This window comes from Geotrypetes seraphini, chromosome 2 (genome assembly GCF_902459505.1).
Source record: "Geotrypetes seraphini chromosome 2, aGeoSer1.1, whole genome shotgun sequence".
Lineage (NCBI taxonomy): Eukaryota > Metazoa > Chordata > Amphibia > Gymnophiona > Dermophiidae > Geotrypetes > Geotrypetes seraphini.
Genome location: NC_047085.1, coordinates 515168236 through 515192717, shown reverse-complemented (window position 1 = coordinate 515192717; position 24482 = coordinate 515168236). Strand labels below are relative to the sequence as shown.

At 45.7% G+C, this 24482-nt stretch overlaps 1 protein-coding gene and 1 pseudogene across 1 annotated transcript in view; both read left to right on the top strand.

Moving 5' to 3' along the window:
• Positions 1-24482, top strand: part of LOC117355241 — a 239152-nt pseudogene that overhangs the window by 51457 nt on the left and 163213 nt on the right.
• The window catches only part of LOC117355247 (zinc finger protein 595-like), a 113737-nt gene that overhangs the window by 50454 nt on the left and 38801 nt on the right, over positions 1-24482 (top strand). The window contains exons 4-5 of the mRNA XM_033933537.1: positions 22121-22206; positions 22291-23598. Coding sequence (XP_033789428.1) covers positions 22121-22206; positions 22291-23598 — 1394 coding nt within the window. The remainder of the gene's footprint in view (positions 1-22120; positions 22207-22290; positions 23599-24482) is intronic.

Genomic DNA, 24482 nt, shown 5'->3' with positions numbered 1-24482 from the left:
TGCTATCATATCTTCCCACCGACAGCCATCCAACTAGCAGACCATTTCAAAAACAAGATCACCAATATCAGAACCGCATTCATCAACACACACACCCATCTCGAAAAGATAACAACAAACCCCTCAACAGGTGAAGCCATCGTAGCAGACAGAAGCTGGTCCAACTTCCCAATCCTACTTTGGTCGGATATGAATCGACTCTACAATAAATACAGCCATGCTTCCAGCGACCTAAATAATTGCCCCACCTACCTGTTATCAAACGCTTCCACCACTTTCAAAGCCAACTTCAAGCTATGGATTCAAACCACATTGACAGAAGGCCAATTCCCTCAGGACCTAGGAGAGATCTTAATCACCCCAATCATGAAAGATCACAAAGGCCCAATAGATAGCCCCTCCAACTACAGACCTATCGCTTCAATACCGATATACGTTAAAATAATAGAAGGCCTAGTTGCACAATACCTCACCAACTACCTGGAAAACCACAACCTTCTTCACCCCTCACAATCAGGATTTCGAACCAACCACAGCACAGAAACATTACTTGTCTCACTACTAGATACAGGCCGGCAACACATCAGTAAAGGAAAAAAGATGATGTTAATTCAACTTGACCTCTCTGCAGCATTTGACCTAGTTGACCACTCCTTATTACTACAGATACTTGACGCCATAGGGATCTCAGGCAAGGTCCACAATTGGTTTCAAGGATTCCTCAAATCAAGAACCTATAGGGTAAAGTCCAATGATATAAAATCAGAACCATGGTCCAATCCCTGCGGAGTTCCACAAGGATCACCTCTCTCACCTACGCTCTTCAACCTCTTTATTTCCTCCCTAGGAGCCACTTTAGACAACCTAAATGTCACATCCTTCAGCTATGCAGACGATATCACCATACTCCTCCCCTTCGACCAATCAGAGACCATCACCACAGCAAAGCTAGAAACAACCCTAGATACAGTGGAAAAATGGATGATGGACCACAAACTGAAACTAAACTCAGAAAAAACAAAATTCCTTTTGCTCGAAAAGGCCAAAACTCCTACCATCACAGAACTGAAAATCAAAAATACCAAATACCCAATACAACCCGAACTCAAACTCCTAGGCGTAACGATAGACAGATGCTGCACAATGCAGTCCCAAATCAACAAGACAACCCAGAAAGCTTTTCTAACTATGAGAAATCTACGTAAAATCAGAAAATTTTTCAATCCAGCACAATTCAGACTAATTACCCAATCCCTAGTCTTAGGTTTACTGGACTATTGCAACTCCCTCTATCTACCTTGTCCTGCCATGATGATAAAACAATTTCAGATCATACAAAACACCGCCCTCAGACTGATCTACTCCCTGAGAAAATATGATCACATAACAACTGCCTTCTTAGACTCTCACTGGCTACCCATACAAGCACGAATTCAATTCAAATTCTACTGCCTATTATTCAAAGCGTTAAATGGCTCTTCCCCCTCCTACCTAAACAACCGCTTAAACCAGATCTTCACCTCAAGACACAGAAGAACCCCGAACCCTTTTGCCTTCCCCCCACTCAAAGGCACACAGCGCAAGAAAATGTTTGACAACCTTCTGGCAACACAAGCAGCAAAACTCAACCATTCCATCTCCAACCTGCTGATGACAATGGGCGACTTTAAAACATTCCGAAAAGAAATCAAAACCCTGCTCTTCAAAAAATTCATCCAAATATCTTAACCCCTCTTCACCTACCTCCAGATAATTCTCCCCTATAAAATCCTCCCCAAATCACCTACCAAGTAAACAGATCTCTGAAATGTATTGTAATCTTACCTACTCCAAATGTAATCTATTTGTTTATATCACACAGTTCTGCACTGTCAATTTGCTATCCAACTTGTAAATCCCCTCGGAATCTTTCCAGCTATATCTCCTCTGTTGTTAAAAAAAAAAAAAAAAAGTGTATCTTCACTGGAAAATGTCCAGCCAAATCTTTTGTAATCCGCCTTGAACTGCAAGGTATAGGCGGAATAGAAATCCGTAATGTAATATAATGTAATGTAATCTTCCCCTTTTAAAGTTTAAATCCAGGTCACTGGTACCTAGCCAAGACCCAAGGAATAGCAAGCTATGCTACCAATCCAGGGCAAACAGTGGTGTCCCCTATATCTGTCTCAATAACAGACTATGGACTTTTCCTCTAGGAAATTGTCCAATCCTTTCTTAAAACCAGTTACGCTATCCGCTCTTACCACAACATCTGGCAATGCATTCCAGAGCTTAACTATTCTGAGTCAAAAAAAGATGTCCTATTGGTTTTAAAAGTATTTCCCTGCAGTTTCATCGAGTGTCCCCTAGTCTTTGTAATTTTTGACGGAGTGAAAACTCGATCCACTTGTATCCATTCTACTCCACTCAAGATTTTGTAGACTTCAATCATATCTCCCCTCAGCCATCTCTTTTTTTAACTGTTTTAGTCTTTCCTCAATACGAGAGGCATTCCATTTCCTTTATCATCTTGGTCATTCTTCTTTGAACTTTTTCTAGTGCCACTATATGTTTCTTGAGATAAGGAGACCAGAAGTGAATGCAATACTCAAGGTGAGGTCCCACCATGGAGCGATACAGAGGTATTATAACATTCTTTGAACCTCCTCTCCCCCGGTCTGGAGCAGCATCCGCCTCCTGGGACCTTGAACTGGTGATTGCCTTGGATGCTTGGTTCACTGGCGCCATAAGCGTGCCAAATACGGGGTCCAATTATGTCTTTTAGGAGGGACCACAGCTGGATTGAGTAGCTATATCCTCTAAAAGGGTTGAGGGAACCTGAGCTGAAAAAAACTTGTCCCCCTTCTATGCCACGGAGCATGTGGAACTCGGCTGTTTGTCTGACAGCCATCCACCGTAAAGAGGGCATGAATCCAAAGTATCCTGCCCTGAGTCCATTTGAGTGGTTTTCTTGGAAAAAGAAAACTTGTAGAGGAAAAAAAATCTTCAAATCCAAATTGGGAAAATCTAAGATGGCTGCCATGGGTACAGTTTTCAAAAGAAAATAGCCTGGGGAAAAGTACAGGAACTCCCAAAATGTGCTGATTTTAGGAGTGGCCTGCAGCTTTGTACTCACTGTGCCATGCTTCTGAAGGAAGCTGCAAGAAAGGAATCTGAAACAGCTTACACAGAGATCCTCTGTCTTAACAAGCCTCACACTGTTGATCTTCTGACTGCCCCACAACCAGCGACCTCCACCACAGGAACAAACACTGCGCACATGACCTGGCAGAGGAACGCAGTCAGTCCCGATCCCAGGCACACCTCCATGGAGCCACGCAGTATGTGCTCAAACCCACTAGCGTACACACCTGCAGTAAGCAAGCTCCCAAGGAAACGGTCCCTGAGCCCCGATTCGAAAGTGCAGGCTGTCCAGAGGGTGCACTGCCAGGCAGCCAACCCTCTGGAAACAGACTTTTCCTCTGCGTCTCCGATTCCCCACAGCCAACCACATAGAAGTTATGTAGCACGAAGATGCAAAGCATGAACCAAGAGATTGACTTTAAAGAAAACTATATTACCATCACAGTATTATGAATATTATATCAATTATTACAATAATTTATAAATAGTGCTTAGACCCACAACCATTCGTGTTCAAGTGTATAAAACAGAACACAGGCTGCCGTCAGACCATCATAGCCCTGGACATAATTGGAATCACAGAAACGTGGTGGGCTGAGGATAATAAATGGGATGTGGTCATACCAGGGTACAAACTTTACAGGAGAGACAGGACACACAAGAAGGGTGGAGGAATAGCGCTATACATAAAAGACTCCATACCCTCAACCAAAATGGAAACAGCAGTAAGGTCGGAAGGCTTGGAATCAATATGGGTTAAGCTACCAGGAGGATCTGGAGCAGACATCAAATTGGGTCTATACTATCGTCCGCCTGGCCAATCGGAAGAAATCGACCGGGACCTGGAGACGGAACTGCGGCAGGTATGCAAAAATGGAAGTGTGGTGGTGATGGGAGACTTCAACTACCCTGGGATAGACTGGAGTATCGGGCACTCAAGTTGCGAGAGAGAGACCAAATTCCTGGAAGCCACGAGGGACTGCTTCCTGGAACAGCTGGTCATGGAACCTACACGAGGAGAAGCTACTCTTGATCTAATCTTCAGTGGGCTGGGGGGACCTGCAAAGGAAGTAGCGGTATTAGACCCACTGGGAAACAGCGATCACAACATGATCCAGTGCAGACTAGAACTGGGATCATCCAGGGTGAAAAGAACCACAACAACAGCGCTCAACTTCAGAAAAGGGAATTATGATGCAATGAGGAAAATGGTGGGGAAGAAACTCAACGGCAGCACAAGGAAGGTAGAGTCCGTAGAAAGCGCCTGGACCCTGCTCAAGCGTACGGTGCACGAAGCACAGAACCTGTACGTCCCCAGGTTCAGAAAAGAGTGCAAGAAAAATCGAATAAAGAACCCAGCATGGATAACGGCAGCTGTAAAAAAGGCGATCAGTAACAAGAAAGCATCGTTCAAAAAATGAAAACAGGATCAAACGCAGGCCAACCAAAAGGAACACAAGGAAAGCCAGAAGGAGTGCCACCGAGTGGTTAGGAGAGCAAAGAGGGAATATGAAGAGAGACTAGCGGGAGAGGCAAAAAATTTCAAATCATTCTTCAGGTACGTAAAGGGGAAGCAACCAGCGAGGGAGGAAGTGGGGCCCTTGGATGATGGGGATAGAAAGGGAGTAGTGAGGGAGGAAAAAGAAATAGCTGACAAGTTAAATGACTTCTTTACGTCGGTCTTCACGAGGGAGGACACATCCAACATTCCGGAACCAGAGGAAATAAAAAATGGAGATCAAGATAACAAGCTGGTCAAATTAGAGGTGAGCCAGGAGGATGTCCTCAGGCAGATAGACAAGCTAAAGAGCGACAAGTCGCCAGGTCCGGATAGCATTCACCCAAGGGTGCTCAAGGAATTAAGAAATGAAATAGCAGAGACACTTCAGCAAATATGCAACCTATCCCTAAAAACTGGAGAGATCCCGGAGGACTGGAAAATAGCTAATGTCACGCCCATCTTCAAGAAGGGTTCGAGGGGCGACCCGGGAAACTATAGGCCGGTAAGCCTCACATCGGTCCCGGGAAAGATGATGGAGGCACTGATTAAGGACAGCATCTGTGACCATATCGAAAAAAATGGACAGCTAAGGTCGAGCCAGCATGGATTCTGCAAGGGTAGGTCGTGCCTCACAAACTTGTTGTACTTCTTTGAGGGGGTAAACAACCAGGTGGACAAAGGAGAACCCATAGACATAATTTACCTAGACTTCCAAAAAGCCTTCGATAAGGTACCACATGAGCGGTTGCTCAGGAAGCTATGGAACCATGGGGTGCACGGGGAGGTCCACCGATGGATCAAAAACTGGCTGGCAGACAGGAAGCAGAGGGTTGGTGTAAAGGGCCATTACTCGGACTGGCAAGGGGTCACGAGCGGGGTTCCTCAAGGATCGGTGCTGGGACCGCTCCTGTTTAACATATTCATTGACGACCTGGAGGAGGGAACAAAATGCGAGGTCATCAAATTTGCAGATGACACCAAATTATTCAGCAAGGTTGAAACCACGGTTGACTGCGAGAATCTCCAAAGGGATCTTACGACATTGGAAGAATGGGCGAAAAAGTGGCAAATGAGCTTCAATGTTGGGAAATGCAAGGTCATGCATATAGGGAGAAGGAACCCGATGTTCACTTACAAAATGGGGGGATCAATGCTAGGGGTCAGTAATCTGGAAAGAGACTTGGGAGTGATGGTAGACACGACATTGAAGGCGTCGGCACAATGCGCCACAGCCTCGAGGAAAGCAAACCAAATGTTAGGTATCATTAAGAAGGGTATCTCGACCAGAACGAAGGAAGTCATCCTGCCACTGTACCGGGCTATGGTGCGCCCGCATCTGGAATACTGTGTACAGTACTGGTCACCGTACCTCAAAAAGGACATGGCAATGCTTGAGGGAGTCCAGAGAAGAGCAACTAAACTGATTAAGGGTATGGAAAACCTTACATACACTGACAGACTGAAGAAGCTGGGGTTGTTCTCCCTGGAAAAGCGGAGACTCAGAGGAGATATGATAGAGACCTTCAAGATCCTGAGGGGCATCGAAAAGGTTGACAAAGACAGATTTTTTCAATTTGAAAGAAACCACAAGAACAAGGGGTCACTCGATGAAATTGAAGGGGGACAGGTTTAAAACAAACGCAAGGAAGTACTTTTTCACACAGAGGGTGGTGGACACATGGAACACCCTTCCGGAGGCCGTGATAGGAAATAGCACAGTACAGGGTTTCAAGGAAGACCTGGATAGGTTCCTGGAAGACAAAGGGACTGAGGGGTACAGATAAGAGCAGTGGAAGGTTTAGAGATAACTGTAGAGGTAGGCAATAAAATTAGTCAGGGACCGCTGACCAGGCAATATGCCTGATGGGCCGCCGCGTGAGCGGACCGCTGGGCTGGATGGACCTCTGGTCTGCCCCGGTGGAGGCGACTACTTATGTACTTATGTACTTATCTTGGAAGGAGCAGAGACGGAAGAGACAGCAGTGATAGTCCACGTCGGGACGAACGATGTCACCAGGAGGGACTACAGCAAGAATGCACTGACTGAACAATTCAAAATCTTAGGAAGGAAACTGAAGATGAGGACCCAGAGGATAGCCTTCTCAGAGATCCTGCCAGTACCGAGGGCAGAAACGAAGAGGCAGACGGAGCTACAATCAATTAACGCATGGATGAGAAAATGGTGTGAGGAAGAGGGATTTCTCTTCGTGAGGAACTGGACAACGTTCTGGGGAAAGAACAAGCTTTTCAAGAATGATGGTCTACACCTGAGCAAGGCGGGAACCAGACAACTAGCAAATAACGTCAGAAGTGCGATAGAGCAAGCTTTAAACTAAGAAGAGGGGGAAAGCCGACAGTCGACCTGGTATCGACGGTTCGGGAAACAGTACCCAATGAGGGTACTGAGGGGAAAGATTTTGGGGATGACACAAGTGGCAAGCAACAGACTATGAACAAACAAGGGAGTCAGATGAAGCGAGAGGGGGCCAGGATGAACATACTGGAAGGGGAAGTCAAAACGGGATTGGATGTTGAGAGAGAACAAGAGGAGGACAATAGGAACATGCCACAAGGGGAAGGCAATAGGAATCTACCACAAAGAAAGGCCAAAAGAGACAATACTCAGGAGTTGGCAGGCCAGGAAGGGGACAAAATGAAGAATGAAATGCAAGGTGAAATAGAAAGGAAGAGAAAATGCCAGGACTTGAACTGCATGTATACAAATGCAAGGAGCCTAAAGAACAAAATGGGGGAACTAGAGGTCATGGCCAATAATGAGAAACTAGACATCATAGGGATCACGGAAACATGGTGGAACGAGGAAAACAAATGGGACATAGTACTGCCAGGATACAAACTCTACCGAAAAGACAGGACTTACCAGAAGGGGGGAGGAATAGCACTATACATAAGGGATACAATTCACTCAACCACTGTGGACACAGCAGAGACAAATGCCCAACTGGAGGCATTGTGGATCAAAGTACCAGGAAGCAACGGAGCCGAGATAAAGATGGGACTGTTCTACCGTCCACCTGGGCAAACTGAAGCTGAAGATACAGAAATGGTAGCCGAGCTGAGAAGGGAATGCAAGAACCCAAACACCATAGTTATGGGAGATTTCAACTATCCGGGGATAGACTGGTGTCTCGGAAACTCAAAATGTGCAAGGGAAACGGAGTTCCTGGAAGCAGTACAGGACTGCTTCATGGAACAACTAGTCGAGGCACCAACGAGAGGATCAGCGACTCTGGATCTGATCCTCAATGGGCTGAAAGGCCCCGCGAAGGATGTGGAGATCATAGGACCACTAGGAACCAGTGACCACAACATGATTCAGTTCAAAGTGCAAGTAGGACTACCTATGGGAAAGAGAACCAAGGCAACAACATTTAACTTCAAGAAAGGGAACTATGATGCCATGAGACAAATGGTGAGAAAAAAGCTCAGAAACAGCTCCAAGGAAACGCGGACTGTGGAGCAAGCCTGGTCCCTATTCAAGGACACAGTAAACAAGGCACAAAACCTATATATACCAAGATTTAGGAAAGGTTCCAAGAAAAATCAGACAAAGGACCCTGCATGGATAACCAGTGAAGTAAAGAAAGTGATAGGAGACAAGAAAAAATCATTTCGGAAGTGGAAAAAGGACAAAACTGAAGGAAACTGGAGAGAGCACAGGAAGCAACAAAAAGAATGTCACCGAGTAGTCAGGAAAGCCAAGAAAGAGTATGAGGAGAGACTAGCCAAGGAAGCAAAAAATTTCAAACCATTTTTCCGATATGTGAAAGGGAAACAGCCAGCGAGGGAGGAGGTGGGGCCCCTGGACGAGGGTGACCGGAAGGGAGTGGTGAAAGAGGAAAAAGAGGTGGCTGGTAGGCTAAACAAGTTCTTCTCGTCGGTCTTTACAATAGAGGACACATCCAGTGTGCCAGAACCGGAAAAAATCTTCAGGGGAGATCAGGAGGGGAAACTATCATGCATGGAGGTAAGCCTCGAAGACGTTCTCAGGCAGATAGATAGATTAAGAACGGACAAAGCTCCGGGCCCAGACGGGATCCACCCAAGAATACTAAAAGAGCTTAGAGACGAAACAGCAGAATTACTGCAGCATATTTGCAACCTGTCCTTGAGAACAGGGGTAATCCCGGAGGACTGGAGGATAGCGAATGTTACACCGATCTTCAAAAAAGGATCGAGAGGCGACCCGGGAAACTACAGACCGGTGAGTTTAACCTCTGTTCCGGGGAAGATGGTCGAATCAATGATCAGGGAAGGTATCAACGAGCATATAGAAAAAAATAATCTGATGAGATCGAGTCAGCATGGTTTCTGTAAAGGCCGATCATGCCAGACAAATCTACTGCATTTCTTTGAGGGGATAAGTAAGCAATTGGACCAAGGTGACCCAGCAGACATTATATATCTGGATTTCCAGAGTCACGTGATGTGTTGAGCGGGGTGAGACGTGCTTCACTCGTGCTCCGGGGCCCCGAATCCCTCTGCTCCGTTCCGCTCCGTTTCGGCCCGCCCTAGCCCTGCTCTGAGCCTGTGGGGAGGTTAATGGACCGCTTCTTGCAGACGCCCAGCCCGGTAATGAGCGCAAAATCGAGCCGTGGGGGGAAAGACAGGGAGACCAGATCGGCGCGATCCGAGCCCAAGATGGCGGCGGGAGACTCGGGTTCCGCGCTTCCCCTGTCTGAGGCCCATATTGCAGCTTTGTCGGCTTCGGTTGTGCGAGCGCTGGACTCTCGCTTCGACCTCCTCTCCAGCCAGCTCACCTCTTTGGAGACTCTGTTGGGGGAAACGACTCGGCGAACGGGAGACCTGGAGAGCCGTGTATCGGGAGTGGAAGACACGTGCTCCTCCTCGGCGGCGGACCTGGCTGCTCTGCGCTCTCAGCTCCAACGACAAGCGGAGAAGATCGAAGATCTGGAAAACCGCTCGAGGAGGGATAATATCCGACTGATTGGCCTGCCTGAATCAGTTCCTGACTCTCGCCTTCTTTCCCTTGTGGAGTCTTGGCTCCAGCAAGAGTTGCCGCTTCCAGCGGGGGTTGGGCCCTTGAAGCTTGACCGCGCTCACCGCCTGGGCCGGCGCCTGGATGATCGTGACCGAGCTCGAGTCACCATTTTCAAAGTCCACAATTCGGCGGTGAAGTCTGAACTTATGCGGCAGTACCGGCAAAAGCGTAATACTCTCTCCTATGAAGGAATCCCGGTACGTCTGTTTCAGGACTACTCCCCTGCCCTCCAAGAACGTCGACGGCGCTTCTCCCGGGTGTGCTCTGCCCTTTTTGATAAGAAACAGCGGTTCCAGCTACTCTATCCGGCGCTACTGAAGGTTTGGACTCCATCTGGCTGGCGCCTGTATTCGACGGCGGAGGATGCCCAGATCTACCTGGATTCCCTACCGGGAGAAGCGGGACCCTCTTCGGCTACCTGAATCTTGGGGCAGAGTTGGTGTGGGGAGCTGTTCTCCTTTACAAGAGCGGCTTTAGTTTGCTTCCCATTGCTAGCCTTTTGAGCTTTACTATGGCTTGATTCTTCTTTGGATCTTTAGCCTTCTGGACTCTATTGCCCATTATATCTCACTCACTGTTTGGGCTGCAATGTGGCCTACTCCTAATGCATTTTATGTGTTCTTTACATTCTGTTACTCTCGTTGCATATAGGGTTTTGCAGTTTCCATTTTCCAGTTTTTGTTCTGGATATTGCTGTTTACAGTATTGGTGGCCTTAGTTGGTTGTAGGTGTACTTGGGGTTGAATGGATGTTGTGCTTTTGGGTGGTGCTCTTGTTCTGTATGGTACTGGGGTTTGTCTCATGTGGGTGGGCTGGAGAATGCTTGTGGGGTTGAGTTCTACTTTGGGGTATGGACTGGGTATGTGTGGATGGGAGTGGGTGTTGGGGGGAGTCCTGGTGTGGTTGTGTGTGGGTGCTTGTTGGTTTCAATCCTCGGTTCTGGTGGGGCTGATAATATTGTATATGCTTTATTAGGTTCTGGTGGGGCTGATAATAATATATATGCTTTATTTTCATGTTCCCTTCTGGGGTCCTTTGGTGACTATTTCAGGTTCACTGAATATTGGGCAATGTTGCTTTCTGTGTTTGGGGTTAGTTTGCTTATTGGCTTCACTCCTCTTTGACATCTCCCGGGAGGTGTGCTGTATGGCTGGGGTATTTTGTGTGTTTGTGGTGAGTGTGGGGCTGAGGGATTTGGGGCCCTGACTACATCTGTGCCTCCATCTCTGTTCCACGATGTGGGACGGGGTTTTCCTTCTGATTGGGTTTTTGGTGGGTTTGTTTCTGGGGGGTGGGATGGGGTTGGGGGGGATGAGGGGGGTTGGGATGGGCGGCTTGGGAATGGGTTGGGTGGGTTTTGGGGGGTGGGGGGTCCTCCTTCTATATAAATTTGTCTTAAGCTTGCAATGTTTCATTATTGTTCTCTGTTTTCTGTACTTTTGGCGATTTCTACTGCTCTGGGGGAGGCTGGGCCCTTGGGGTAGTTTTCACCTGATTTTCCTTCTCTGGCATTGCTTCCTTCCTGCTTTTCAGCTATGAGTACCCCTTTTAGAATTGCCTCTTGGAATGTTGGGGGGATCACGTCGCCTGTCAAGAGATCCAAAATACTTGTTGCTCTACAACGCTACCGGTCTGACATTGCTTGTCTACAGGAAACTAGATTGACTGATGCAGAACATCTTAAGTTACGTCGCTCTTGGGTGGGGGAGGTGTTTTTTGCTTCTTCTTCGGGTCGTCATGGAGGCATAGCAGTGCTGGTCCGTAAGTCTTCGCCAATAGGTGTCCAGGTTCTTGATAAGTCGTCTGACGGTCGCTTCTTGCTTCTTCGCCTTACTTTGGGGGGTCGTTCTTATCTTTTCTTAGTGGTCTATGGCCCTAATTCTGGTGAATCGGCCTTTTTACAGCGATTGCTTCAGCTTCGTTCTCGCTTTCCTGATGACCCGCTGCTTCTTTTGGGAGATTTTAACTTGGTAATGCATCCCGATCAGGATAAGTCTAGTTCTTCTGCCTCTTCTTTGGGTTCTAAGAGTCATCTCCTTTCTGATTTCTGTGACTCACTGTCGATTGTAGACCCGTGGCGTCTTCTACACCCCGAGGTTCGTGACTATACCCATCTCTCTCGTGCCCATGGTACTTGGTCCCGTCTTGATTATATTTTCTTGTCTTCCTCTCTGTTTCCTTCAGTTCACTCGGCGGAGCTTGGCCCTCTGTCTATCTCGGATCATGCCCCGATTTGGGTTGATGTTGTTTTGGATCCTACGTACCTCCGCGCACCGTCCTGGCGGTTTCCCTTTTATCTTGCTAAGGATGAGGAATTTCGTGCTTTTTTGCAGACTCAATGGGATGATTATTCGACAAATAATGCTATCCACATGGATGATCCTATCTTGTTTTGGGAGGCTGGGAAGACGGTGATTCGAGGACATATCATTTCATTTCTATGTGCTCGTCATAAGCGTATTAATCAGGGGATCGTTACTCTGGAACGGGCTTTACGTCTGGCAAAGCGGTCCTTCTCTCTCCGCCCTTCTCCGGAGACTCGAGACTGCTATTTGTCTACTCAGGTGGCCTTGAACTCCCTTCTCCATTCTCGTTCCCAAAAATGTAAAGCCTTTTATCATCATCGGTTCCTTCGTTACGGTAACAAACCCGGCCGTCTTATGGCTCGTTTGGTTAATGCTACGACTGGCAGGAAGCCGATTTTATCTCTGCGTACCCAGGGCGGAGGTGTGGTGTCTCGGACTTCTGAGATCTCTGGGGTTTTATTTGATTTCTTTAGTCGGTTATATGAAGCTCCGGAAGACGCTTCTTTGGATATGATATCGGACTATCTTCACTCTTCTGGGTTGCCTCGTTTGTCAGCGGATGCGATTGCCTCTCTTAATAGTCCGTTTAGGGCGGTTGAATTGGAGTCTGCTATTAAATCGCTCCGCTCTGATCGGGCTCCGGGCCCGGATGGGTTCTCGGGTGATTTCTATCGGCTCCTTTCTCCGACACTTTATGGACCTTTATTGGCATATTTTGATGCAGCTACGGCCCGTGGTTCTTTTCCACGTTTTGCAAATGAGGCCCTTATTACTTTACTCTTAAAGCCTGGTAAGACTGCTGATGTGCCGGAATCATATCGTCCCATTTCTTTGATCAATGTAGATCTCAAACTTTTTGCTCGTATGTTGGCTGATCGTCTTGCTCCTCATTTACCTCAGCTTATCCATGAGGATCAAGTAGGCTTTGTTCGGGGCCGACAGTCTGTGCATAATGTCCGCAAGGTACTTCTTGCTCTTGCCCAGTGTCAATCTTTCCGGATTCCGACCTTATTTGTTAGCTTGGATGCTTCTAAGGCGTTTGATAGTATTCACTGGTCCTTCTTATTTCGTACCTTGGAGTATGTGGGGCTCGGGGGATTCTTTCTAGACGCTGTGCGTTCCCTATATTCTAATCCCTTGGCATCATTGCTTGTTAATGGGACTCGTACTGACTCCTTCCCTATTCTTCGTGGCACCAGACAGGGCTGCCCTCTTTCCCCTCTTTTGTTTCTTCTTTCCTTGGAACCGTTGTTATGCACTATTCGGGGGTTTGCGGAGGTACGAGGTCTCTCGGTCGGTGACTTCGAACTTAAGACCCTGGCGTACGCAGACGATATGTTTCTCATTCTTACCCGACCTGAAGATTCGCTCCCGGCGGCTCTGGATCTCATCTCTGAATTTGGGTTTTATTCAGGGCTGTCTCTTAATTTAGATAAATCCTTGGCCTTACCTTTTCCACTAGATTTACGTACTTCGTGGCGGGGTGCATTCCCTCTTCGGTGGGCAGATTCTTCTTTGCGGTACTTGGGGGTTACTATTCCACTCGACTTGTCTAGTTTGTACCGGTTGAATGTAGCCCCGTTGTTTCAGACGTTACAGAATAGGTTGCGCCTTTGGGAGTCTCTTCCTTTCTCGCTTTTGGGTCGAGTACACCTGTACAACATGCTACTGGTCCCCTGTTGGCTTTATGTTTTCCAGGTTCTTCCCCTTTATTTGACGTTTCGGGACGAGCGCCGCTTGGAACGCCTGGTCCAAAAATTTCTTTGGGCAGGGAAGAGGCCTCGCTTGCTCTATAAGCGGGCGGCTACTCCCTGGTATAGGGGTGGCTTGGGATTACTGAATCTCCGCTATTTGACAGTTGGTTGTGGAATGAGGCATATTAATGATCTTTTAAGGGGTACTTCGGCATTCACTAACTCAGTTTTGGAGCTTTCCTGCTTTTCTTCTACTCATTTCAGTGCATATCTTCATTCTGTCCCTTCTTCAGAACCTGAATCTCTTTCTATGAAAGTTTTACATCGACCCTTACGGAAGGTTTGGCGTTGGGTCTGTAAATTTCACTCTCTTTCTCCTTCTGTCTCTCCCTTCCTTCCTATTCGTTTCAATGGTTCTTTCTTACCTGGGATTGATGGGCCGAGCTTTGCTCGGTGGGAAACAAGGGGCATTCATTATCTATTTCACTTGGTTAATGATGAAGGCGCCATTAAATCTTTTGCTCAGTTGCGAGCTGCATTTGATCTCCCTGCTACTGACTATTTTGCTTACATGCAAATCCATCATTATATCTCTTCCTTACCTTCTAGCTCCTTGAAGGCCGCTTGTCATGAGACTTTGTCCACGGCCTTTACCCTTGGTTCTCAACAATCGGTCCCTCTCAAGTTTCATCACCGCCACTTGAAGGATGAATGCCCTTTGTTTGACCATTCTAAGCTGCGAGATGCTTGGTCCGGTGATCTTGCTGTTGATTTGCCTTCTGATGTTCTTCTTCAGGCTGTCCGGCGACTGCCTGCTTTTCGTAAATACACTACCTTTTGGGAGCAACATTTTAAATTGATTTTTCGTTTATATATTTCTCCTAAAAGGGCTTATTTGGCTCACTTCCGTCCCCATGCAGCCTGTCTTCGATGTCAGGCTCCGGAAGCCAGCTTAGGCCACATGTTCTGGTCTTGTCCTCAGATACAACTGTTTTGGACTGCTGTATTTGCTTTTGTGGAGTCTATTTGGCATGTTACTGTTCGTAGTTCTCCTTTGCTTTTATTTGGGACTGTTCCTCACTACTTTCCACGTTTCAAGGGAGTTGCCGCTTTCCTCAAGTGGTCTATCCTGATTGCCTTGAAATGCATCCTGCTGCAATGGCTTGAAGCTGAGGCACCGGACTATTCCCTTTGGAGGAGCCGCATGATCGCTCTTTTGATGTGGGAGCGACGAGATGTGTCTGACTTGGCTTCTCGACATGGTCGTCTTTTCCAGACCACTTGGGAACCTTTCTGGAATACTTTGACCCCTCTGGCTCGTAGCCGGATACTTAATTGATGCTTTGTCTGTACTTCCCTTTTATGCTTTTTGTATAGTTTGTAATTTCATTCTTTGTTAATTTGTGTTTCGAAGGAGGACCCAGGGGTGGGTATGGTGGGGAGGGGGGTTCGGGGGGGGGGTGGTTCTTTTGGGGACTGTTTCAAAAAAAAACAAAATTTTGAGCTGTTACTGTACTTTGTGTTACTGTGTTGTGTTTTTGCTTGCTCAATAAAATATATTTGACCATATCTGGATTTCCAAAAAGCCTTTGACAAGGTGCCCCATGAACGCTTACTGAAGACGCTGTGGAGTCACGGGGTGGAAGGAAACGTGTACAGATGGATCAAAAATTGGCTGGCGGACAGGAAACAGAGGGTAGGAGTAAAGGGGCACTACTCTGACTGGATAGGGGTCACAAGTGGTGTTCCGCAAGGGTCAGTGCTGGGACCATTGCTGTTCAATATATTTATTAATGATCTAGAAACGGGGACAAAGTGCGAAGTTATCAAATTCGCGGATGACACAAAACTCTCCAGCAGGGCCGGAACTGTTGAAGAATGCAAAGAACTGCAGAGCGACCTGAACAAACTGAGTGAGTGGGCAAAAAAATGGCAGATGAGCTTCAATGTGGAGAAATGTAAGGTCTTGCACATAGGGAAGGGGAACTACATGTACAGCTATACGATGGGAGGGAGGGTACTCGGGGAAGGAAGCCAAGAAAAAGATCTGGGGGTATTGGTGGATAACACAATGAAGCAGGCGGCGCAATGTGCAGCGGCCTCAAAAAAAGCGAACAGAATGCTGGGCATTATCAAAAAAGGTATCACTACCAGAACAAAAGAAGTTATCCTGCCACTGTATCGAGCAATGGTGCGCCCACATCTGGAATACTGCGTCCAATACTGGTCACCATACCTCAAGAAGGACATGGCAATACTCGAGAGGGTCCAGAGGAGGGCAACGAGGATGATAAAGGGTATGGAGAACCTTTCATATGCCCAACGGTTGGACAGGCTGGGGCTCTTTACCCTGGAGAAGCGGAGACTGAGAGGGGACATGATAGAAACCTATAAAATCATGAAAGGCATAGAGAAGGTGGAGAGGGACAGATTTTTTAGACTAGCAGGGACAACTAAAACAAGAGGTCATTCAGAAAAACTGAGAGGAGACAGATTCACAACAAATGCAAGGAGGTTCTTCTTCACTCAGAGGGTGGTGGACACCTGGAACGCGCTTCCCGGAGAGGTGATAGGACAGAGTACAATTCTGGGGTTCAAAAAGGGACTGGATGACTTCCTGGAAGCGAAAGGGATAACAGGGTACAGATAGAGATTTACCTTACAAGACATTGAGTGAACAGGGTATGGGTATTTTAAGTTAGGTAGGGAACACTTTCAGGTCATGGACCTGGGGGGCCGCCGCGGGAGCGGACTGCCGGGCACGATGGACCCCTGGTCTGACCCGGCAGAGGCAACGCTTATGTTCTTATGTTCTTATGTCTTTACCACCATATAACTCTTTAATCACACTCTGTAATTAATAACGCAGTGACTTATCTCTTATGGTGGAAAACTCGCAGTTGTAAAGTGCTCGTGCATCTTATTAAAAAGCTCCTGGAAGCCGAGAAACACAAGTCTTCCCTTCGACTCGAGTTTCACGACAAGCGTGCTTCCTCAGAAAGGAATTATCTATTAAATCAAATAACAAAATATAATACAATGTATCTACCCCATCAAACACTCAACCTTAGTCTCACTACATAAAATCTATTTCAATACATTATTCCTATCCATTTTTATCACTCTTTAAATACCTTGAATCGGCCCCCATGGAAAGAACAAACTAATCTGTTCCGGCCTGGCAGACAAATAACTGACAAAGCAATGCCGGCTCTCTCCAACCAAATTTAAACAGAAAGGCCGATGTCACTGGTAACTCCCTGACTAATCAGTTACACTTATAGCCACAGTACAAACAGACAGCAACCTCTCATATTTGGAACCAATCAATTTAATTATTGAACCTGTCGGGATCGAGGTTTGCTTTTCATCGGGGGACGTAATGTTGGAGAGATATTGCGTCATAGAGACATCCCGGATGAGCCCAGAGGGGAAGGACAAGGGGGAAGAGGCCACAGGGCATGTGGCCAATGTGTATATTGCCAATATATTTTACATATTCAGGAATTGGAGATCCCGTATACCAGAAAAAAATTTAAATTACTTACTAATACGGATTGTTCATCTTTGGCAGTGGTGTACTGTATTAGATGTCCTTGTAGTAAACTGTATATTGGCCATACAAAGCGACCCATAAAAATTAGAATATCTAAGCAATATTCAGTGTGGCCACCTCTCTGCCCCTCTGGTCTCTCATTGGTTGGACATGTGTCATGTAAGTGAGGATTTACGTTACACAGTGTTAGTACACATACCCTCCCCTAGGGGGGATGTGTCTCAAATATTAATGGAAAAGGAAGATTGTTTTATTTATAATTGGCATACATTAAGTCCGAGGGGCCCAATAATGAAATTGATTGGTTCCAAATATGAGAGGTTGCTGTCTGTCTGTTTAGGAATAGCTCTCCATAGTTACTAATGCACGATTATCATCTTTTGTTTCTATCCAGCAGATACTGAGGCAATGCAGGAAACGAAGAGGGAGGAGAATCAAGAAAACTGGCTTCTAGAAATTGAACCCATCCCAAGACAATCAGAAAATGTCAGTGAGAATATTTCCCAGAGGAATGAGAGTCAAAACACAAGGAATTATCAACAGGAATCGGAGAAGAAGCAGAGAGGCCCTGCAAGAGACTCCCTGGATGCAGTCACTGAGGGTGAGAAAAGTGACAGGGAACTCACAAACATCCCTGAGCTCCAGAGACACCCGAGAGAAGAGAGACCCTTACGAAGTAAAAACAGTGACCAAAAGGCGGAAACGGAGAAGAAGCAGAGAGACCCTGCAAGAGACTCCCTGGATGCAGTCACTGAGGGTGAGAAAAGTGACAGGGAACTCACAAACATCCCTGAGCTCCAGAGACACCCGAGAGAAGAGAGACCCTTACGAAGTAAAAACAGTGACCAAATGGCTTTTCAACTCCACCAGGGAGAGAGGAAGGGGAAGAAATCCATTCTACGTGACACTGCAGGAACAAGCCTTGGTAAGATACATCATTTCTTATTGCCCAAGAGACCCTTTTTGTGTTGTAGAAAGGTTCAAAACGAAAGATGAAGCTGAAATACAGCAGAGAACGCATGCTGAAGTGAAACCTTTCACATGTACTGACTGTATCGAAGCATTAATTCCTAGGGAGGGGCAGCCCAAACATTTTGTCTTTTAGCTCCTCTTCATTTTTGTTTCAAGAGCAAGAGTGTGAACTATTTGGAAATGTCCCCACAAAAGCCACAATGTTTTTTAGCAACTGCTATGGAAAAAGTAAAGCCCAACATACCATAACCAAGCAGTAAAATTGCAAAATAGTTTGATTTGATATATTTTTTAATGTATTTTTTAGCAGATTCTTCAGATATGCCCCCTCCAGAGCAATAGAGGAGCCGGGGAGAAGAAAGGAGAGGAGAGAAGAGCAAGGGAGGCAGTACAGGCGAGCAGAGCCAGGGGAAAAGAGAGGAGAGGAGAGCAGCGAGCCAGGGGCAGGCGAGAGGATGCTCCGCCCACCCCTACCGCGTCAGCAACATCTCAGCCCGGACTCCCCCTTAAAGGAGGGGAGCCGTGAGTCTAAAAGCTCAATCAGAACAACAGAGGAGCCGGGGAGAAGAAAGGAGAGGAGAGCAAGGGAGGCAGTACAGGCGAGCAGAGCCAGGGGAGAAGAGAGGAGAGGAGAGCAGCGAGCCAGGGGCAGGCGAGAGGAAGCTCCGCCCACCCCCACCGCGTCAGCAACATCTCAGCCCGGACTCCCCCTTAAAGGAGGGGAGCCGTGAGTCTAAAAGCTCAATCAGAACCACAGAGGAGCCGGGGAGAAGAAAGGAGAGGAGAGCAAGGGAGGCAGTACAGGCGAGCAGAGCCAGGGGAAAAGAGAGGAGAGGAGAGCAGCGAGCCAGGGGCAGGCGAGAGGATGCTCCGCCCACCCCTACCGCGTCAGCAACATCTCAGCCCGGACTCCCCCTTAAAGGAGGGGAGCCGTGAGTCTAAAAGCTCAATCAGAACAACAGAGGAGCCGGGGAGAAGAAAGGAGAGGAGAGCAAGGGAGGCAGTACAGGCGAGCAGAGCCAGGGGAAAAGAGAGGAGAGGAGAGCAGCGAGCCAGGGGCAGGCGAGAGGATGCTCCGCCCACCCCTACCGCGTCAGCAACATCTCAGCCCGGACTCCCCCTTAAAGGAGGGGAGCCGTGAGTCTAAAAGCTCAATCAGAACAACAGAGGAGCCGGGGAGAAGAAAGGAGAGGAGAGCAAGGGAGGCAGTACAGGCGAGCAGAGCCAGGGGAGAAGAGAGGAGAGGAGAGCAGCGAGCCAGGGGCAGGCGAGAGGAAGCTCCGCCCACCCCCACCGCGTCAGCAACATCTCAGCCCGGACTCCCCCTTAAAAGGGGGTGGGGGAGCCAACGGCGCGCAGCCGTAAGGCGAGCGGCAAAGGCACTCGCCTTAGCGAGAGTGCCTTTGCGAGGGGCCTTGAGAAGGGCCGAGCAAAGACAGCCAAGGACTCCAGAACACCAGAAAACAACAGGAAGGTAAGGAAGAAGCGGGCAAACGTGCAAGGAGAGAACATGTCTTCCCAACAGTGAATTAAGAAAATCCTGTGCCTTCTTAAAAGAATCAAAAATAATCCACTGGCCTTCAAAAAAATCTCTAATATGGCAGGATACAAAAACATAAATTTTAGTTTCCTCTCGACCAACTTAGAACAAACTGAAGAAGGATCCCTCTCCCCATACCCTCTCCCCAATAATAACCATAATGTAAAAAATACTTCCCCCATCCCCCAATCACCCTGCACACAAACATCCAAGCCCCACCAACCAAGCACTCAAGAACAAAGGGAAAGAAAAGATAAACCCTATCCCCCTAACAAAAAGCCTTCACTCTCTCGCCCGTGTTCCAGACCCCAAAGACTTCAGCATGTTTTAAGCAGGAAGAGAGGCTGCCCAAGGCTTAGACCACGCTGAGTGGACCAACCGCTGCTATTCCCCGACACTTAACCAGGTAGGGCTGCTGAAAATGTTTCTTTGAGTCATCAAGTATAAGGAATAACAATTTTGGACCAACCAAGTCTAGGCGATTTCCAAAATAAAATAAAAAACATACAGAAAGTTAGAAGATAACTCCATACATTACATAATAGGAAAGGTTCAGACACACCAGGGGAAAAAGATGGTCTATGGTACATAGCGATTGCTGTCATGCTTCCTCTGACCTTAAAAATTTTAAGAAAAAGCTTTCCAAAACAATTGAGTCTTAAGGTTAACTTTGAACTGACCTAATGAGAGTTCAGAATGATGCCTTAGGGGCAAAACATTCCCAGGCTCAATGGGACTCTACAAATAACAGCGATGGAATGGCCAACTGATGGTCATTGAGGGAATGAAGTGTTCTTCTCAGCATGGAGAGTATACTTTCCTTTGCCAGATAGTCCGGGATCCCCTCTCTAAGTGCTCTGAGGATCAGAATCAGGATCTTGAAATGTCTTCTCTAAGCGATAGGCAGCCAGTGTAATTGGGAGAATAATATATAGACAGCCCAATAATCAAAAATTGAGATGGAACCGGAACCAGTGAAGGTAACTCCAGAAGAAAAGCACTAGAAAGCTCATTCCAGAAAATTGCTGCTGTTAGGAGATTCCATCATCAGCGGCATTAACCTTGGAACACAAGTCAAGGAGCCTAAAATAGTGAAGTGTCTCCCAGGATCCTCGGCTTCCAGGAATCCCAAACAAATATTATCTCTAATTAGGGAAGAATCTAGGAATGATGCTTTTAACGAATAATAATTTTCTTCTCCTTTTTTTTTTTTTTTTCTCTCTCTTCCCCAATTTATGTTTTTTCCTAATATATGTTTTTTTCCTTCACCATTAGAAAAACTTGTAACTTTTCCCCCCTTTTCATGTTTGTTTTTAATGTATTATTTAATTATCTAACAAATATTTGTTTTGTTGTTTTTAATCTTTTACTAATATGATTGTATGTTCTCCTATAATCTGTTTTTAAATGTACATCGCTTAGAATGTTTTAAATAGGCGATTCATCAAAAATAAAGTGAACTTGAACTCTAAAGCTGATGTTGTTATCCATTTGGGTTCAATGACCTACCAGCAATACCCCACTTGTGGTTCAGAAAGCTTTTCGGGAGCCAGGAGAGGGGTTGAAACCTTTTTGTAAAGACTGTAGCTTTTTCGGAAGTACTGCCTACATATGGAAAAGGAGAGGGAAGAGTAGGAAATAGTGAGATCTTCAATAGGTGGCTCAGAGCCTGGTGTCATCACGAAGGCTTTAGGTACAGAGAAGGATGAGGAAATAATGGAAAAACAAGAGACTATATTGTAATGATAGGTAAAAGGATCACTAGGAAATGGTCCATCATACAAGCAGCAGTAGCAGCGCTGACCATCCCAGCACGATCCAGGCAGTGGTGGAGTCAGGTCAGACCCTGAAATGATGCGGATGTACAGTGGCGACATTCAGTGCTGTTAACCGCATAGCTAACTGGGCAAGTAAGACCAGTCCTGTGTCCAGTTAGCTATTTGGGAACCAGATTTTTAATGCCGGGGCCCAGATATGGCCCAGTGTTGACTGTCTGGGACTAATGTAGTTCTAAGTTATCAGCTGTATAGAAAATGTTAATTTCCCCAGCTGAATATTGATCCGTAACAATTAACCCTTTCTTTGGCATTGTTGCTCTCGTTCAACATCAAGTTATGTAAAAAAAACTTTGCTCCATCTAGATGCCAATTAAACGGTTAATACAAGCAGGAGTAAAATTAATCACTTAAGAAAAGCTTTATCAAAGATGTTATATAATATCTAAGAATGCACAAAATAGTTCAAATGAGAGAGAAACATTCTACATTTTTATATTATGATACAAAACCTCTTTTTTTTTGTCATCAAACAGGTTTAAACTGTCTTCAGAGGATCCATGAGAGTGAGAGGCCATTCATATGTCCAGAATGTGGCAAAAGTTTTAATCACCAATCAAATTTAAGAAGCCATGAGAGAATTCATACTGGACAGAAACCCTATACCTGTTCAGAATGTGGGAAAAGCTTTACTCAGCAATCAAATTTAAGAAAACATGAGCGAATTCATACCAGAAAGAGATTGTATACCTGTACAGAATGTGATAAAAGCTTCAATCAGCAGTTACATTTAAAAATACACGAGAGGATACATACTGGAGAGAAACCGTATCCCTGTTCAGAATGTGGTAAAAGCTTTAGTTCGCAATCAGCTTTAAAAATGCACAAGACAATTCATACTGGAGAAAAACCCTATACCTGTTCAGAATGTGGTAAAACATTTCAGTGGCAATCACGATTAAAAGAGCACAAGAGGATTCATACAGGAGAGAAACCATTTACCTGTTCAGAATGTGACAAAAGCTATACTTCACAGTCAGCTTTAAAAAATCACAAGATGATTCATACTGGAGAGAAACCCTATTCCTGTTCAGAATGTAGGAAAAGCTTTATTGTGCAGTCAGCTTTCAAAATGCATAAGAGAATACATACTGGAGAAAAACCCTATACCTGTTCAGAATGTGGGAAAAGCTTTAATCAGCAATCACGATTAAAAGAGCACAAGAGGATTCATACTGGAGAGAGACCCCATACCTGTTCAGAATGTGGTAAAAGCTTTATTATGCAGTCAGCTTTCAGAATGCACAAGAGGATTCATACTGGAGAGAGACCCTATACCTGTGAAAAATGTGGTAAAACCTTTTATCAGCAATCACTTTTAAATATTCATGAAAGGAGTCATACTGGAGAGAGACCCTATACCTGTTCAGAATGTGGTAAAAGCTTAAGTTCACAGACAGCTTTAAAAATGCACCAGGTGATTCATACTGGAGAGAAACCCTATATCTGTTCAGAATGTGGGAAAAGCTTTAATCAGCAATCACATTTAAAAGAGCACAAGAAGATTCATACTGGAGAGAGACCCTATACTTGTTCAGAATGTGGTAAAAGCTTTAGTCATCAGTCAACTTTAAATTTGCACAAGAGGCTTCATACAGGAGAGAAACCCTATACCTGTTCAGAATGTGTGAAAAGCTTTAATCGGCAATCACAGTTAAAAGAGCACAAGAAGATACATACTGGAGAGAGACCATATACCTGTTCAGAATGTGGTAAAAGCTTTGGTTCGCAATCAGCTTTAAAGATGCACGAGAGGATTCATACTGGAGAGAGACCCCATATCTGTTCAGAATGTGGTAAAAGCTTTATTACGCAGTCATCTTTAAAACAACACGAGAGGATTCATACTGGAGAGAGACCCTATATCTGTTCAGAATGTGGTAAAAGTTTTATTACACAGTCAGCTTTAAAAATGCATGAGAGGATTCATACTGGAGAAAGACCCTATACCTGTTCAGAATGTGGTAAAAGCTTTAGTCAGCAGTCATCTTTATATTTGCACAAGAGGCTTCATACTGGAGAGAGACCCTATACCTGTTCAGAATGTGGTAAAAGCTTTAGTCAGCAGTCATCTTTAAATTTGCACAAGAGGCTTCATACTGGAGTTAAACCATATCCTGGTCAGATTGTGGTAAAAACCTAAATGAAAATCACATGAAAGACATGCAAGAAGATTCATACAGGAGGTATAGAAAAAAAGGTGTATACGAATATTCAGGAGTGGTGGAAAGAGCAGCTATCAAGCAGACACTCTTGATAGATAATATTAGCATTTCCTGCTCTCTTATATAGCTTTGGAATTTTTGACTTTTAGTGTATGCCTAGACTGTACTTTCTTAGATGTGAAGAGGGGATGAGCCTCATAGAAATAGATTTTAGACAATGCTCACTGTCCCTGGCTGAATATTCACCTATAACAATCCAGCAATTCAAACTGGAAAACAATTATGTATAAAAACTATGATTATCTTGAGATAAAAGGCTGCTTTGTTTACTTCTTTGGAATAACTACAAGACGGCATTGTATCTTCCAAAACAGACAATATTTGTTTATTGTTAGTATAAAAAACTTACAGTATTACAGCAGCAAAGATATATCTAAAAAAATGTATTGTCAGTTCAGAATATGCAATGGAGAGAATAATTTGCACCCATATGCTTAGCAGGGGGCTAGCAGTTCCCCGTAGCATAAGTAAGTGAATCTCTCTGGCTTTTTCTAGAATGCACGTGGTTTTTATACAGAGCAATTCTTCCTTTGTCCCAAGAAAGTCCATCCCCGAATTCTGGTTATGTAATTCCCTATTGGTACATAAAAATAATGTACAGCTAACTCTTCCCTATCGTCCACGCCTCTCTCTCACCTCCACACACCCCCCCAGTAAAAGGGGGGCCTTACAGAAACAGAGAACTGTTGCTGAACTTCCTTCTTTCA